The 14,379-nt window shown below is 44.8% G+C and overlaps 1 protein-coding gene across 2 annotated transcripts in view; it reads right to left on the bottom strand.

Moving 5' to 3' along the window:
* MYO18B (myosin XVIIIB) overlaps nt 1-14,379 on the bottom strand; it is a 231,471-nt gene that overhangs the window by 69,870 nt on the left and 147,222 nt on the right. For both annotated transcript variants that reach the window (XM_088659924.1, XM_088659925.1), the window contains exons 29-32: nt 13,071-13,194; nt 6,953-7,153; nt 6,253-6,363; nt 1,931-2,035 (exon numbers count right to left, since the gene is read on the bottom strand). In XM_088659924.1, coding sequence (XP_088516050.1) covers nt 1,931-2,035; nt 6,253-6,363; nt 6,953-7,153; nt 13,071-13,194 — 541 coding nt within the window. The remainder of the gene's footprint in view (nt 1-1,930; nt 2,036-6,252; nt 6,364-6,952; nt 7,154-13,070; nt 13,195-14,379) is intronic.

Below are 14,379 nucleotides of genomic sequence, written 5' to 3'. Positions count from 1 at the left end.
CCATGAGCACAGAGCAGAGGCCACAGAACACTGTGGGACACCCTTGGGACACCCTGTAGGACACCCTGTGTAGGCCACAGGGGCTGCCTTTCTCAGCTTCAATGGGCCAGTAGGTTCAAAGCAAGAACCTGGAAATTGAAGAGAGTTACTCCACAAATCTGCAGTTCTGATTTTTGAAAATGCCAGTTTGCTTTTGAGATCTGTTTCAGTGAGGCACCCTTTAAAAAAACACACCAATATCTTGTTATTAAATATAAGCACCTTAAATTTAGCTCCTTCTCCCCCTCCACACACCACAGCCAGACTCAAAGAAGTTAAAACTAACAAATTAGCAAAGGTATTAATTCCACTTCTTGCAAGCAAATTCCTGTTTTTGTGTTGAATAAGGTAATTCATAGGAGCCTACACAACACAAAACACGGTTGCTGTATGTAGGTTTTATTTGTTTTTTATCTTATATTTTGGAAATGTACATCCAGGTTTTTTTTCCTTTAATTTTTTTTTGGGGGGGGCCCTAAGCTATAGCTTGTTTAGCTTATGCGTAAATCTGGCACTGCACCCGTCCCAGGAAGCAGAAAGGAAGCATCCAGAAAGTTCCCAGGTGGAAGCATAGCTGCCAAGTATCCCGTATCCGCCGGGAAAACCCCTTTTTTCTTACCGTTTCCCGGCAGTCTCCTGTTTGGTGAAAAATCCCGGTATTGTCCCTTAAATTGGCTTCTGCCCGGCGGCCATTTTTCTGGTGCCGCTTCGCCCTTCTATGGGCATCAGAAAATGGCGGCGCCGGAAGTCGCTTTTACGTGTTTCCGGTCATGCGCGGAAGCGACTTCTGGCGCTGGCGCCGCTATTTTCTGGTGCCCATCGAAGGGCGAAGCGCCACCGGAAGTTGCAACTTCCAGTCATGTGCGCGCTGCCGATCCCGGATCTTTACGACCCGGACTTGGCAGCTATGGGTGGGAGTTGTGCGCCATCCTGTTCTATTGTGAAAGAGACATGCGGCTCCTCTTCCAAATAAACCCCAAACAGATATGGTCCAAGAACTCTTAGAGTAGGCTTGTTAGAGGTTTCAAACTTGGAAAGATTTTTATTTTTATTTTTAAGTTGGAGAAGAACGATGAGAGAAATTGGGTTCAGATAATGAGGCTTAGACTTATGGATGATAATCTCATCAGCACATATGTCAGAAGGTGAGGATATTTTGAGTATTTTATGAGGGCCTGGCTCAACCTAATAATAATAATAATTTTATTATTTGTACCCCACCCATTTGACTGAATTGCCCCAGCCACTCTGGGTGGCTTGCCATGATAAGGGTATGTAACATAGAGTTAGGATATCCTCTTATATGCTTACCTGGAAGTAAGCTTCAATGAACTCACTGGGATTTACTTCTGAGCAGGATGCTCATAGCATTGCACTGCCCAAAACACAAATTCTTGCACAGAGAAAGCTAACGTCTCAGGGGCAAAGTGGTCAGGTCCACATTTGCCCTGACATGCTCATTTTCTATAGGCAAGGATTGTGATTTTTTAAATTTTTAGTTAAGGAAGGGCATTCAGTTATGTGAGTTCCCTTCTACACCCTGAAATTGCACAATCAGCTGGTTTCCCATCAGCTTGTGAGCATGAGATCGATTCTAGACATTGTGGAGCTCTTTGGTATTTAAAAGGCTTTGCGATTCTGCACTGTTTAGATTGTGTGGTGACAATTGCCTGTGTGCTACTGCCTTGGCTTACACATTTATTTTATTCTGTAGGGGGAAAGGAAGGCATGGGAGGCTGTGCTCCTCCAAGCGACCCCCTTGCCGCCCTGCGTGTGGCTCCAGGAAAGAAGATGGTGAGGTAGAGACAAGGCACCTGTTCCACTGCTGGTGTTTCCTCAGGCCCTGACTGTGACATCCTTCCAAGTCACGGACAGATTGCCGTTCCCTTACCTGCTCACAGAGTGTGGCAATCAGCCCTTCCAGGTCTCGCTTCTCACAGAGAATTGCCTGCTTCTCTTCGCACTCCTGCTCACACTGCATCTCCAGCTGACGCAGCTGTAAAAGAGGCCAAGGAAGAGAGCGATGTCTGAATGCACTGAGCGGAACAGGGGGGAGCCAGCGAATAGCAGCAGCCTGCAGCGGCCATTCCTAATGCCATCCTTTCTTCACCAGAACAACTTTCCTTATGTCCAGAAACTGCACTGGTGGTATTTTTGTCTTTAATTGCTCTTTGTTTTATGTTTCAAAGGCAGCTCCTGACTGGGGAAAACTGACCCAAGAAAGAAAAACAAATACAGCTTGACCCTTGTTGATTGGTTGGATTGAAAGCATTGCTTATAAGAATTGAAACTATCCTCTTAAGGTTTCTGGGTTAATTTGGGATTCCTTGCATGTTGTTGTTGATGATGTTGTTGTCATCATTATCTTTAATTATCATATTCTAAACCAACACCTCAATGTGATTTTCATATAAGATAATTTAAAACATTTTAAAACACAAAACAACAGATGCATTTAAAATAAGACTAAAGTCCCAACAAGTGGGCAGTTGCAGAGACAACCATCAAAGGTGTCATTAAAACCAACAGCTTCAAGATCAGGGCCACGATCTGATGCCCATCATTTTATCTCTTAATTACAGCCCATACCACTCACCCATATCATGATTTATTTGTAGTTCTTTAAAATAATATCTCTCTTTTCTGTGAAAAGATCAACAGCAGCGCAAGGAAATGGAACTCCATGAAGACCCATGCATACCAAGCAGCAGACCTTCACATTACATGTTAGATTCAGCTTTCTAATATATCACCATAATTTTGAAAACAAGCTTTGCCTAATATTTTTTTAAGTGCCTCTGAAGCATCATAGGCAGAAACAATTATATAGTTAATTAAAAAGAAATTAATTTCAATCCAGTCTTGCTTTTACTCAGTGGGACCAGAAAGCATATATATAATGAGCCACAATTATCTCTAATTTATAGAAGCAGAACTAATCCCACCTATATATCAATGAGATCTGCCTTCCAATGACAGCGGTCAAGCTCCAGTGTCCACTGTGCTCCGCATTCTGTATCCGACAAGACAGAATGGTCCATGGGACAAATCAGCTGAACACAAGAACATCAGAAGAGTCTGTTGGGCCAGGTCAACAGCTCATCCAGCACAGCACCCATCAAACAAGACCTGAGCGCAAGAGCCCTCTTCCCTCCGGTGGCAACTGGGATTCATAAGCATTACTGGGACCAGCTCTGGCGGCAGAGTTTTGCCAGTATGCCTGCTAGTCATTGATAGCCTTCTCCTCCATGAATTTGTCTAATCCTCTTTTAAAGCCATCCCACTTCTTCCTGAGGAAGAGAGTTACATAGTTGAATATGTGCTGCGTGAAGAAGTCCTTTCTTTTGTCTGTCCTAAATCTTTTAACATTCAGCTTCATTGGATGTCCCTGAGATTTGAGTATTATGAGACAGGGAGAAGAAGGGCTTTTATGGGTATGTTCGTAGCAAAAGGAAGAACAAGGAAACAGTGGGGTCACTTAGAGGAGAAGATGGTGAAATGCAAACAGGGGACAGAGAAAGGGCAGAACTCCTCAATGCCTTCTTTGCCTCAGTCTTCTCCAAAAAAGAAAACAATGCCCGACCTGAAGAATATGGAGCAGATGATTCAGCAGAGGAAACACAGCCCAGAATAAGTAAGGAGGTAGTACAAGAATACTTGGTTAGTTTAGATGTATTCAAGTCTCCAGGGCCAGATGAACTACATCCAAGAGTATTAAAAGAACTGGCAGAGGTGATTTCAGAACCACTGGCAATAATCTTTGAAAATTCCTGGAGAACAGGCAAAGTCCCAGCAGACTGGAGGAGGGCAAATGTTGTCCCTATTTTCAAAAAGGGGGAAAGAGAGGACCCAAACAATTACCGCCCAGTCAGCCTGACATCAATACCAGGAAAGATTCTAGAGCAGATCATTAAGCAAATGGTCTGTGAGCACCTAGAAAGGAACGCTGTGATCACTAAAAGTCAGCATGGGTTTCTGAAAAATAAGTCATGTCAGACTAATCTGATCTCATTTTTTGACAGAATTCCAAGCCTGGTAGATGAAGGGAACGCTGTGGATACAGCCTATCTTGATTTCAGCAAGGCATTTGACAAGGTGCCCCATGATATTCTTGTAAAGAAGCTGGTAAAATGCGGGCTAGACAATGCTACCATTCAGTGGATTTGTAACTGACTGACTGACCGAACCCAAAGGGTGCTCATCAATGGCTCCTCTTCATCCTGGAGAGAAGTGACTAGTGGGGTGCCACAGGGATCTGTCTTGGGCCCAGTCTTATTCAGGGCCGACTTAAGTATATTTGGCGCCCTGGTGCTGTGGTGCACCGGATCCCTCGGGGTTCCCTGCCCTGCCCCGTTTCCCAGTGCGGCGGGTGGGCGAGCGCAGCTCCGCAGCAGGCGGGCGGGCAGGCGCCCTGCGCCACCCAGCCTGGCCGTAGGGCCGGCCCTCGTCTTATTCAACATCTTTATCAATGACTTGGATGATGGGCTTGAGAGTATCCTGAGCAAGTTTGCAGATGACACCAAATTGGGAGGGGTGGCTAATACCCCAGAGGATAGGATCACACTTCAAAATGACTTTAACAGATTAGACAACTGGGCCAAAGCAAACAAAATGAATTTTAACAGGGAGAAATATAAAGTACTACACTCGGGCCCAAAAAAATGAAAGGCGTAAATACAGGATGGGTGACACCTGGCTTGAGAGCAGTACATGGGAAAAGGATCTAGGAGTCTTGGTAGACCACAAACTTGACATGAGTCAACAATGTGATGTAGCAGCTTAAAAAGCCAATGCAATTCTGGGCTGTATTCTGCTCTGGTCAGACCTCACCTGGAGTACTGTGTCCAGTTCTGGGCATCACAGTTCAAGAAGGATACTGACAAGCTGGAATGTGTCCAGAAGAGAGCAACCAAAATGGTCAAAGGCCTGGAAACGATGCCTTATGAGGAACGGCTTAGGGAGCTGGGTATGTTTAGCCTGGAGAAGAGAAGGTTAAGGGGTGATATGATAGCCACTCACTTAGAATCATAGAATTGTAGAGTTGTAATCTAACCCACCCCCCTGAAATGCAGGAACTCAGTGAAAGCATCCCAGACAGTTGGCCATCCAGCCTCTGCTTAAAAACTTCCTTTGCCCATTCCACTGTCAAACAGCTCTTAACGTCAGAATGTTTAGTCAGAATCTCCTTTCTTGTAACTTGAATCCATTGAAGCCCTGCTGGGCTGAAACTTACAAGTTGCATACATAGTCTTCTTAATACAAGCACAGCCATGTTCAAATATAGAAAAGGATGTGATATAGAGAGGAGGGAGAAAGGTTGTTTTCTGCTGCTCCAGAGAAACGGACAAGGAGCAATGGATTCAAACTACAAGAAAGAAGATTCCACCTAAAAATTAGGTAGAACTTCCTGACAGTAAGAGCTGTTCGACAGTGGAATTTGCTGCCAAGGAGTGTGGTGGAGTCTCCTTCTTTGGAGGTCTTTAAACAGAGGCTTGACAGCCATCTGTCAGGAATGCTTTGATGGTGTTTCCTGCTTGGCAGGGGGTTGGACTGGATGGCCCTTGTGGTCTCTTCCAACTCTATTGTAAGGGGAAGAGAGTATAGAGAACCTCCCCCTCTCATCAGAAGCAGCTCCTCCCCAAGTAGCTATGGAAGCGCGGGCTCTGAAGAGGCTAGTCAGGAAATGGAGAGAGAGTGCAGGTCTCTAGCAGCATGGGAGAGCCCCTGCTCCACAAGCGGGAAGAGAGAGGAGGGGAAAGGGGAGAAAGGGAAAGCACGGAGCGTAGACCTTTTCCCCCGGTTCCGTAATTACGATGGAGGAGAAAGGGGAGGAGATTCACTGTGCCACGACTCTTATGTTGGGGAAAGTCGCGCAGGGGGCGGCAGTGCCGGATTCTGGATCGGAATGAGCAGACATGTTTCCAACACCCCGTTTCACTGTAAATAGAGTGCACCAATAAAGACTGTTAAAAGACAAGCATGTGGAGAGTCGTTACTCTAGAGTAGCCGCAACAACCTCTGACATCTATGATTCTATGATTCTAACTTCTCTCTGTCCAGCACTTTCTCCATGCCACACATAGGTACTTGGCCATTATTCACCACAGCTGCTTCCTACGTGAAATGCTCTGTCTGCTGGAGTGCCCAGAGTTACAGAAATCTGCAAGACTAAGGACATACAAGGACCAAGGTGGCTGCCTCCCCATGCCATACCCTTTTCTGGCAGGACTGCCGGACATCCTCCAGCTCTTCCTCCTTGTCCTCCAGCTCCTTCTGGTGAAGCTGTTTCGTCCTCTCAATTGCCAGTTCGAGTCTCAGGTGAAGCTGAAAGGCAGCACCAGGACAATATGAAGATGAAAAATTATCCACCCTTCACTGTGAGCTCCTGGGGGGCAGGGTTACCTGAGCACTCAAGGGAAGGAGAGGGGTCTTTCAGATATTTGGGACCTGAGACGTTCGGGGTTTTGAACACTAACACAAGCACCTTCAGTTGGGGAGGGTGACTTGTTGAGGGCCACATTCACTTATGGAAAATTTGTTGGGAGCCACTGATCTGTAGTGGGTGGAGTCAAACATCACTGAAGGCACCCTCTTCCCCCCCTTTCTGCTACTTCCTCGCCTTATTTTCTCCATCTTGAAGTCCATGGCGGGGGTGTGCGTGTCACCTTTCTGTGCTCCTTAAAATAACCCTGTAATTAAGGTCAGTCCTGTTGACTCTAGATAGCGGGGTGGGGGTGGGGAGACTGAGGGCTGTGGAGAAGAGAGCTTTGCAGGGTCCTCTTCTTCCCAAGCTCTTTTGCCTAACTCAGTACTTCCTAGCTGGTGCTCTTGGAACAGAGGGAGGGCAAGGCTGCACCCGAAGCGCGGATGAAAGCCAAATCACTCAGCACCCATCCTCAGGAGGCCACCTTACCTGTTCCAGCTGTTCAATGGTGCTTGCTTGGGAGCCGAGCTCCTTCTGCTGCTCAGAGGCTCTTGACTCCAGGTCCCAAAGTTTCTTCCGGAGGGCAGCCACCGCATTGGCATCCAGGTCCTTGGGGGTGCTGAGCTCCTGCACCTGGCTGCTCAACAGCACAAGCCGCTGGTTGAGGCTGGCATTGTCCAATTCTTTTTGCTGGGGGCAGCGGGGGCGTTAAGGTGGGGGGTTCATAGAAAACAAGGGGGGAAATCGAAACATCCACAGTTTAGTCAACTGGATCATTTATTTATTTGCCATCTATATACAAGTGCCATCAGGCAAGAACATTCTCTGGGCAACTTACAATATCAATAAAACATTAAAATGCAGCATCCATAAGGCAGGAAAGTTAAACAATTTCAGATACCTTGAAAAAGGTCTTGGAAAAGAATACAGGTACCATTTCTTGGTGCTGACAGGATTCAAAATCAGAAGCCAGGCAAGATGTGCTTTCTTTTGGGAGCCCCCACCCCACCCCCCTCAAAGTGCCTAGTCTGGAGGTACCCTCAATTAGGGAGGGGAAAGGACGAGGCGGAGAGCTGCAACAAAGTAAAAAGAGAGAAAAGAGAAGGGGGAGAGAGGAACAGGGTGGCTGCTTGCCGATACAATCTTTCTAAGTTTTGATACAAAGAGGTAAAGGAGTCTGGAATTTTAACAGTTGAACATTAAAAGAGACATGGAGGACAAAGAGGCAGAGAGATAGGTCCGGATAAGTAGAGAGAGAAAATACTGTAAATCATACGAAAGAGAAGGAGGGGAATTGGAGAAAGCTTGCGCTTGATATGGACACATAAAGAAAGGAATTAAATCTTCGGGCACACAATATAGGAGTGAAGTGCAGGGGGAATAAAGGCTGGCAATGGCGGCAAGAAATTGCTGAATCAGCACAAACCGGAAGCGATAGCCACAAGAAGGAGGAAGGAGAGGGGAGGAAAAAATGAAGAAAGATAGGTATAAAAGGAAGAACAAAGGAAGGAATTACGACACCTAGTGGACTAATAAAAAATTGTCAAAACCAGGTAAAACAAACAGCTGACTAAACTAGATAGAGGAAGATAAACTACACCCAACACTCCTCTGGAAAATACTTTTCCATAAGCACCCTCCAGGAAAATGTCTACTTAGGAAGGAAAATCTCTCCCCCCCCCCCCCAGAGACTTAACCATCTTAGACAAAACTCAAAATAAGGACATCCACTAAATTGTCTAAATTGTAAAATAAATTTGGAATAGAGAGCAATGGATAAAAGACTGAAAAACCAAACTACCCTTATGGCAACAGGCATCCAGAGACGCCAATCAACTGCAGAAACAGAACCCATGGATATTAGAGAATTGATTTTAGGAATGAAAACAGAGATTAACGAGAAAATGGACTCTCTGAATGAAAAATTGGATAAGATGAGAAATAAGATTGAAGAGAATCTGAAAATGATTGAACAGAATTCTAAAGCAATAGTGGACTTAAATAAACAACAGGAAGAGCTACAAGGAAAAAACAGAGAGATGGAAAAGTTACCCAGGACTTGACAATTAAAATAACTAAGCAGGAAGAAGTGGTGAAGAAGAACACAGAGGACTGCAGGGAATGTAAGAAAAACCAAGAGAGAACAAAAGAAGAAATACAAAAATTAAAGGACATGCAAGAATCTATTTGGGATGCTCTCGCGATGCAAGAACTTAGGCAGAACGATTTGACATTGAGATTCAGAGGATTGAAGGAGAACCCAGAGGAAAATGTGGAAACTTTCTTTATCAAAGGATTGGCAGAATGGATGGAATTACAAGAAGATAAAGCATTTAGATTGAAATCAAAACAAGCAAGATCTGGCAACTGGCCAAGTCTTTTTAAATTCTAGAATATTAAGAGACAGAATAATGCAACAAAAGAAGAAACAGAAGCTGAAAATAGAAGACAAAGAAATCGTGATAATGAGAGAGATCCCGCCAAGACTTTTGAGAAAAAGATCCAACTATAAACTGTTAGCTGAGGCACTGCAGAGGAACAACATCTTCTATAAATGGGAATTCCCAGAAGGGATCTCCTTTACTTATAAGCAAAACTGGAGAAAACTAACCTCAGAGTTTGAAGTAAAAAAGTTCTGGAGAAAATATGAAAAAAAACTAGGGGGTGGGGGTTGAGAAAAAAGGGAATAATGATAAGTCAGATAGTGAGGAGGATTAAGTTGATTTAGGAGGAACAGTAAGGAAATTGATGATTTAACTGCTCTTTGTCGACCGGATATAGATAATGTGATTTTAACTGATGTTGTGATTGGATATAATTTTATAATGTAATACTTTTCTATTTGTTTCCCCCCTTTTTCTTTTTTTCTTTTTTTCTTTCCTTTTTCTTTTTTTCTCTTTTCGTTTTATTTTTTGAGTTTTTCATTGGTAAATTGAACTGTTAGTAAATTTTGCTGTATTTTGCTGAAATTAAGGAAAAAACAAAGAGAAGATAACGGTATAAAATATACTTAAAGGAAGAATAAATTAAAAATGGAATTAAGAATTGAGTCAGGAGTATTGGCAGGAGTCAGGCTCTGGGGCCTGTAGTGCTTTGCAGGACTGGGGCCTGCCTCAGCTTGTGCTGGAGAAGCAAGGCGTGGCCACACAGGTGAAGACCTCAGCTTGTGCTGGAGAGGCAAGGAGTAGTCTCTCAGGTGAGGCCACTTGTTATCTCACTGCACCTGGTGGCAGGAGCTGGGAGGGATAAAAGCCCAGCATTTCCCTTCAGCTCTTTGCCACAGCAACACTTTCCCTGCCTGGTTGCATCTGGCCTCCTGCTCCTTGCTCCATGGACCCTTGCCTTGCCGACGCCTTGATTCTTGCTCCTTGGACCCTTGCCTTGCCGACGCCTTGATTCTTGCTCCTTGGACCCTTGCCTTGCCGACGCCTTGATCCTTGCTCCGTGGACCCTTGCCTTGCCGACGTCTTGATCCTTGCTCCGTGGACCCTTGCCTTGCCGACATCTTGATCCTTGCTCCGTGGACCCTTGCCTTGCCGATGCCTTGATTCTTGCTCCTTGGACCCTTGCCTTGCCGACGCCTTGATTCTTGCTCCTTGGACCCTTGCCTTGCCGACGCCTTGATTCTTGCTCCATGGACCCTTGCCTTGCCGACGTCTTGATCCTTGCTCCGTGGACCCTTGCCTTGCCGACATCTTGATCCTTGCTCCGTGGACCCTTGCCTTGCCGACGTCTTGATCCTTGCTCCGTGGACCCTTGCCTTGCCGACGTCTTGATCCTTGCTCCATGGACCCTTGCCTTGCCGACGTCTTGATCCTTGCTCCGTGGACCCTTGCCTTGCCGACGTCTTGATCCTTGCTCCGTGGACCTTCGCCTTGCTTCTTGTTCCTTGAGCCTTCGCCTTGCTTCTTGTTCCTTGAGCCTTCGCCTCGCTTCTTGCTCCTTGGACCTTCGTCTCTGCCTTGCTCCTTGACCCTGCAACTGCCTGCGGCTGGACCCTCAGCCCTGCACCTGTTCCTGCTTCTACCCCACCATCTTGCCTCTGGTCCTGACGCCCGCCGACCGGACCGTGACAAATTGCTACTTATGGACTAAATAGTAAAGTTGAGAAACAGACTGGAACACCTGCTGGTCAAAAGGAAGCTACATGTAATATGCCTACAAGAGACACATATTACAAAGAATCACCGCAGACTACTTGTGAATAAAAAATTAGGGAATGAATTTATTTCCTCAGAAGTAATAAAAAGGGGAATAGGTTAAAGGAATCACAATTGGGAGAGATGTCCATAAAGTAAAAGCATTCATGGATGATGTTATAATCGCAGTGGAGGACCCAATCGAAAGCATTCCACAGGCGTTAGATATAATTAAAGATTTTGGGGAATTGGCAGGGTTTGATATAAATAGGAATAAAATGAATATGATCGTCAAAAATTTAACAAAGGAGGAGATCGGGAAATTACAGGATAAAGCAGGATTGAAGGTTGTAAATAAATCTAAATATTTGGGAATCTGGATTACCAATAATACAAACAATTTGGTGAAAGATAATTATATTAAAATATGGAAAGAGGTGAAAAGAGATTTAGAAATTTGGACCAGATTGAATTTAACATTATTAGAAGAATTGCAACTATTAAAATGAACATCTTGCTCAGAATGCTCTTTCTATTTCAAATGCTGCCAATATTGGGAACATCTTCAAACAATGGGAAAAGGACCTCATAAAATTTCTTTGGAATTACAAACCAGCCAGGATAAAATATAAACTATTAATTTATTCAAAGGAAAGGGGAGGGCTGGCGCTACCGGACCTAAATTTATACCACGATGCAGCAAGTTTCCTCTGGTTAAAGGAATGGATTACCTTAGAAAACCGGAAACTACTAGACCTAGAGGGATTCGACAATAAGTTCGGTTGGCACACTGTTTGGAAGATAAGAAGGTCAAAATACATAAAGGGTTTAACACTCACATTATTAAGAAATCGCTATTGAAAGTGTGGGAAAAACATAGGCGTTTATTGCAACCCAAAATTCCAAAATGGTTATCACCAATAGAAATAATTACAATAAGGAAGTTAAATTCAGATGGAAATTGAGGGGAATAGAGGGGAATTGAGACTTAATAGAGGGGAAAACAGGGGGAATTTAAAGTTAAAAAATATGAAGATATTAAACAATATTTAATGGGCTGGCTCCAATTTCATCAAATTCACAGCAGATTTAATGAGGATAAATAATAATAATAATTATAATAAAAGGATTTAGGAATGAACCTTCCTTATTAGAAATAAATTTATTACAGAATAATCAGAAAATTATTTCTAAAATGTTTTCCTCTATGCAATGGCAGCGGCAAGAAAATTAATTGCCATGTATTGGAAAAAACAAGAAATTCCCAGTATTAGGGAATGGCAAGAAAAGGTGATTACTGTAGTTATATAGAATTGGCCAAATTAGCAAATTCTATCAGAGGGGGTAGTATTCAAAAGCTTAAATACAATTGGGAAAAATTCAGAGATTACAGTATTTGAAAAGACTTGGATTTACGTCAAATATTCTGTAGAGATCCCAAGATGATAATTAAAAGAAAGCAGTCCAAAAAGAAGTAAATTTATTAGCCCGGGAGGATGACGAGTGAAAGTCGAGCTGAATATGAATTTATATAAAAATAATAAAAGCCATTAACTTAAGACAGTTTATGTGATTTAAATATATGATTTTGATATTTGTTAGTAGATTTATGCAAAAAGTATGTATGATTTGTTTGTTTTGCTTATATATATTATTGTTTAAAAATTATTGTTTGTACAGTATGCATTTTAACTGTATGATTTTGTTTGAAATTTCAATAAAGATTAATTAAAAAAATTAAAAAAGATGTGCTTTCTTTTTAAAGTGCATCTCAAAAATAAACATTTCAAAATAAAAAATTTGAGATCCTGAATTCTGAAGCCATTTTTGAATTTTTTTCTTCAAAAGTTTTATGTACAGCCATACCTCTAGATACGAATGCTGCAGGTTGCGTACAACACGGGTTATGAACGCGGCACCCCCGGAAGTAACTGAATGGGTTACTTCTGGGTTCGGCGATTTGCACATGCGCAGACACACCGAATGACGTCACGCACATGCGCAGAAGCACCAAATCAAGCGGCGAGCATGCGCAGATTCAGCGCTTCAGGTTGAGTACTGCTCTGGATGTGTACGGGGCTCCGGAACGGATCCCGTTCGCATCCAGATGTACCACTGTAGCTGTTTTTTGAACTGTCCTTATTGATATTATTGTTTTACTGTTTTGCAAACCGCCTGGAGGCTTTTTTCTTACAACCAAGTAGTATATAAATTTCATGAAATTAAATCAATTAATAAAAACTTGGGAAGGTTGGCTTTCGAATTCAGACTTTGAGATTCTGACAGTTTTGTGCAGCTGTCTGACCTGTGTAGGTGCCCCACAAATGCATATCTGGGTGCATTTTGCTGTGTCTCATTTCACAGAACGATAGGATTGTAGAGTTGGAGGGGACCTCAAGGGTCATCTAGACCCACCACAGAACCCTCGTGCCCTTTGCTCCTCTTCCTTCTGCCCTGCCCTGCCTTACCTCTAAGCTCCGCTGCAACTTCCCCAGCTCAAACTGAAGGCTGGTGTTCTCTTGCAACACTTTCTCCCGAAGGCTCTTCTCGAAGGCAGATTCTCCCAAGGCCTGCGCCAGCTGCAGGTCAAATCTGAGAGAGGCAAAAGGTCCCATGAGTTGGCCCTCCATCACTCCCAGCAGGAAGTCCCATGGCAGGGCAAAGGTGCAGGCTGGGAGCTGCCAGGTCTTGGCCAGAGCTATAGATGGCCACACCTGAATCTTGACCTGGAGGGGACGATCGTGGCCTCAGGGTCCTTAAGGAGAGTTGCTGGAGCCAGGACCAGCTTGCAAGCCCAGCTCTATTGCAATTTTGTTTCATATATTTTAAAACGAATATGAAATATATTGGGTGGGATTAAGAACACACAAATACACACACAGACACAGACACAGACACAGACACCACCTTTCTGAGTATTATTATTAGCAGAAGCAGCATTTATATCCCACCTTTTCTCCAAGGAGTTCAAAGTGGTGTACATAGTCCTCCTCGACCCCATTTTATCCTCACAGCAAACCGGTGAGGGAGGTTAGGCTGAGAGGCAGATACAGGCCCAAGGTCACCCAGTGAGCTTCATGGCTGAGATGGGATTTGAACCTGGGTCTCCCAGGCCCCAGTCTAACACTCTAACCACTAGATCACCTTGGCTCTCCTAGACCACACTATAAACCAGGGGTCCCCAAACTACGGCCCCCGGGCCGGATGCGGCCCAATCGGCCTTCCAATCCGGCCCGCGACGACCCCCGCCGCCCGCTGCCGCCGCCCGCTCTCACGGCGCGCGGCGCAGCGACGATCTAAAAAATCGGCAAAAAATCGCCGAAAATCCTTTGTGCGCATGCGTATGGGCCTCTCCCGACCCGGAAGAGGTCATTTCTGGTGCACTTCCGGGTCGGGGGAGGCCCATACGCATGCGCACAAGCAATTTTCGGCGATTTTTTCCCCGCCCGTGTGCGTGTGCGCATGCGCACGGGCGCGCACTCCCCCGCCCTCCGGCCCGCTGCGCGCGCACTCCCCTACCCTCCGGCCCACCGCGCGGTCGGCGTGGCGGGCACCGGCCCGCCGCGCAGTAAGTCTGGGGACCCCTGCTATAAACCTTTCCACAGCACCTTATGTAGTAACGCTTTTGGCTTTATCTAACCAACTACAGGATTTGGGTGGCAACTACAGCAGGCCGAGGCCAAAGTAGAAGCTTTGCTGGGGACTTAGAACAGGCATCCCCAAACTTTGGCCCTCCAGATGTTTTGGACTACAGTTCCCATCAACCCTGACCACTGG

This window comes from Zootoca vivipara, chromosome 16, assembly GCF_965207765.1.
Source record: "Zootoca vivipara chromosome 16, rZooViv2.hap1.1, whole genome shotgun sequence".
In the NCBI taxonomy this organism is placed as follows: domain Eukaryota; kingdom Metazoa; phylum Chordata; class Lepidosauria; order Squamata; family Lacertidae; genus Zootoca; species Zootoca vivipara.
This window is presented reverse-complemented; position numbering and strand designations above follow the sequence as displayed.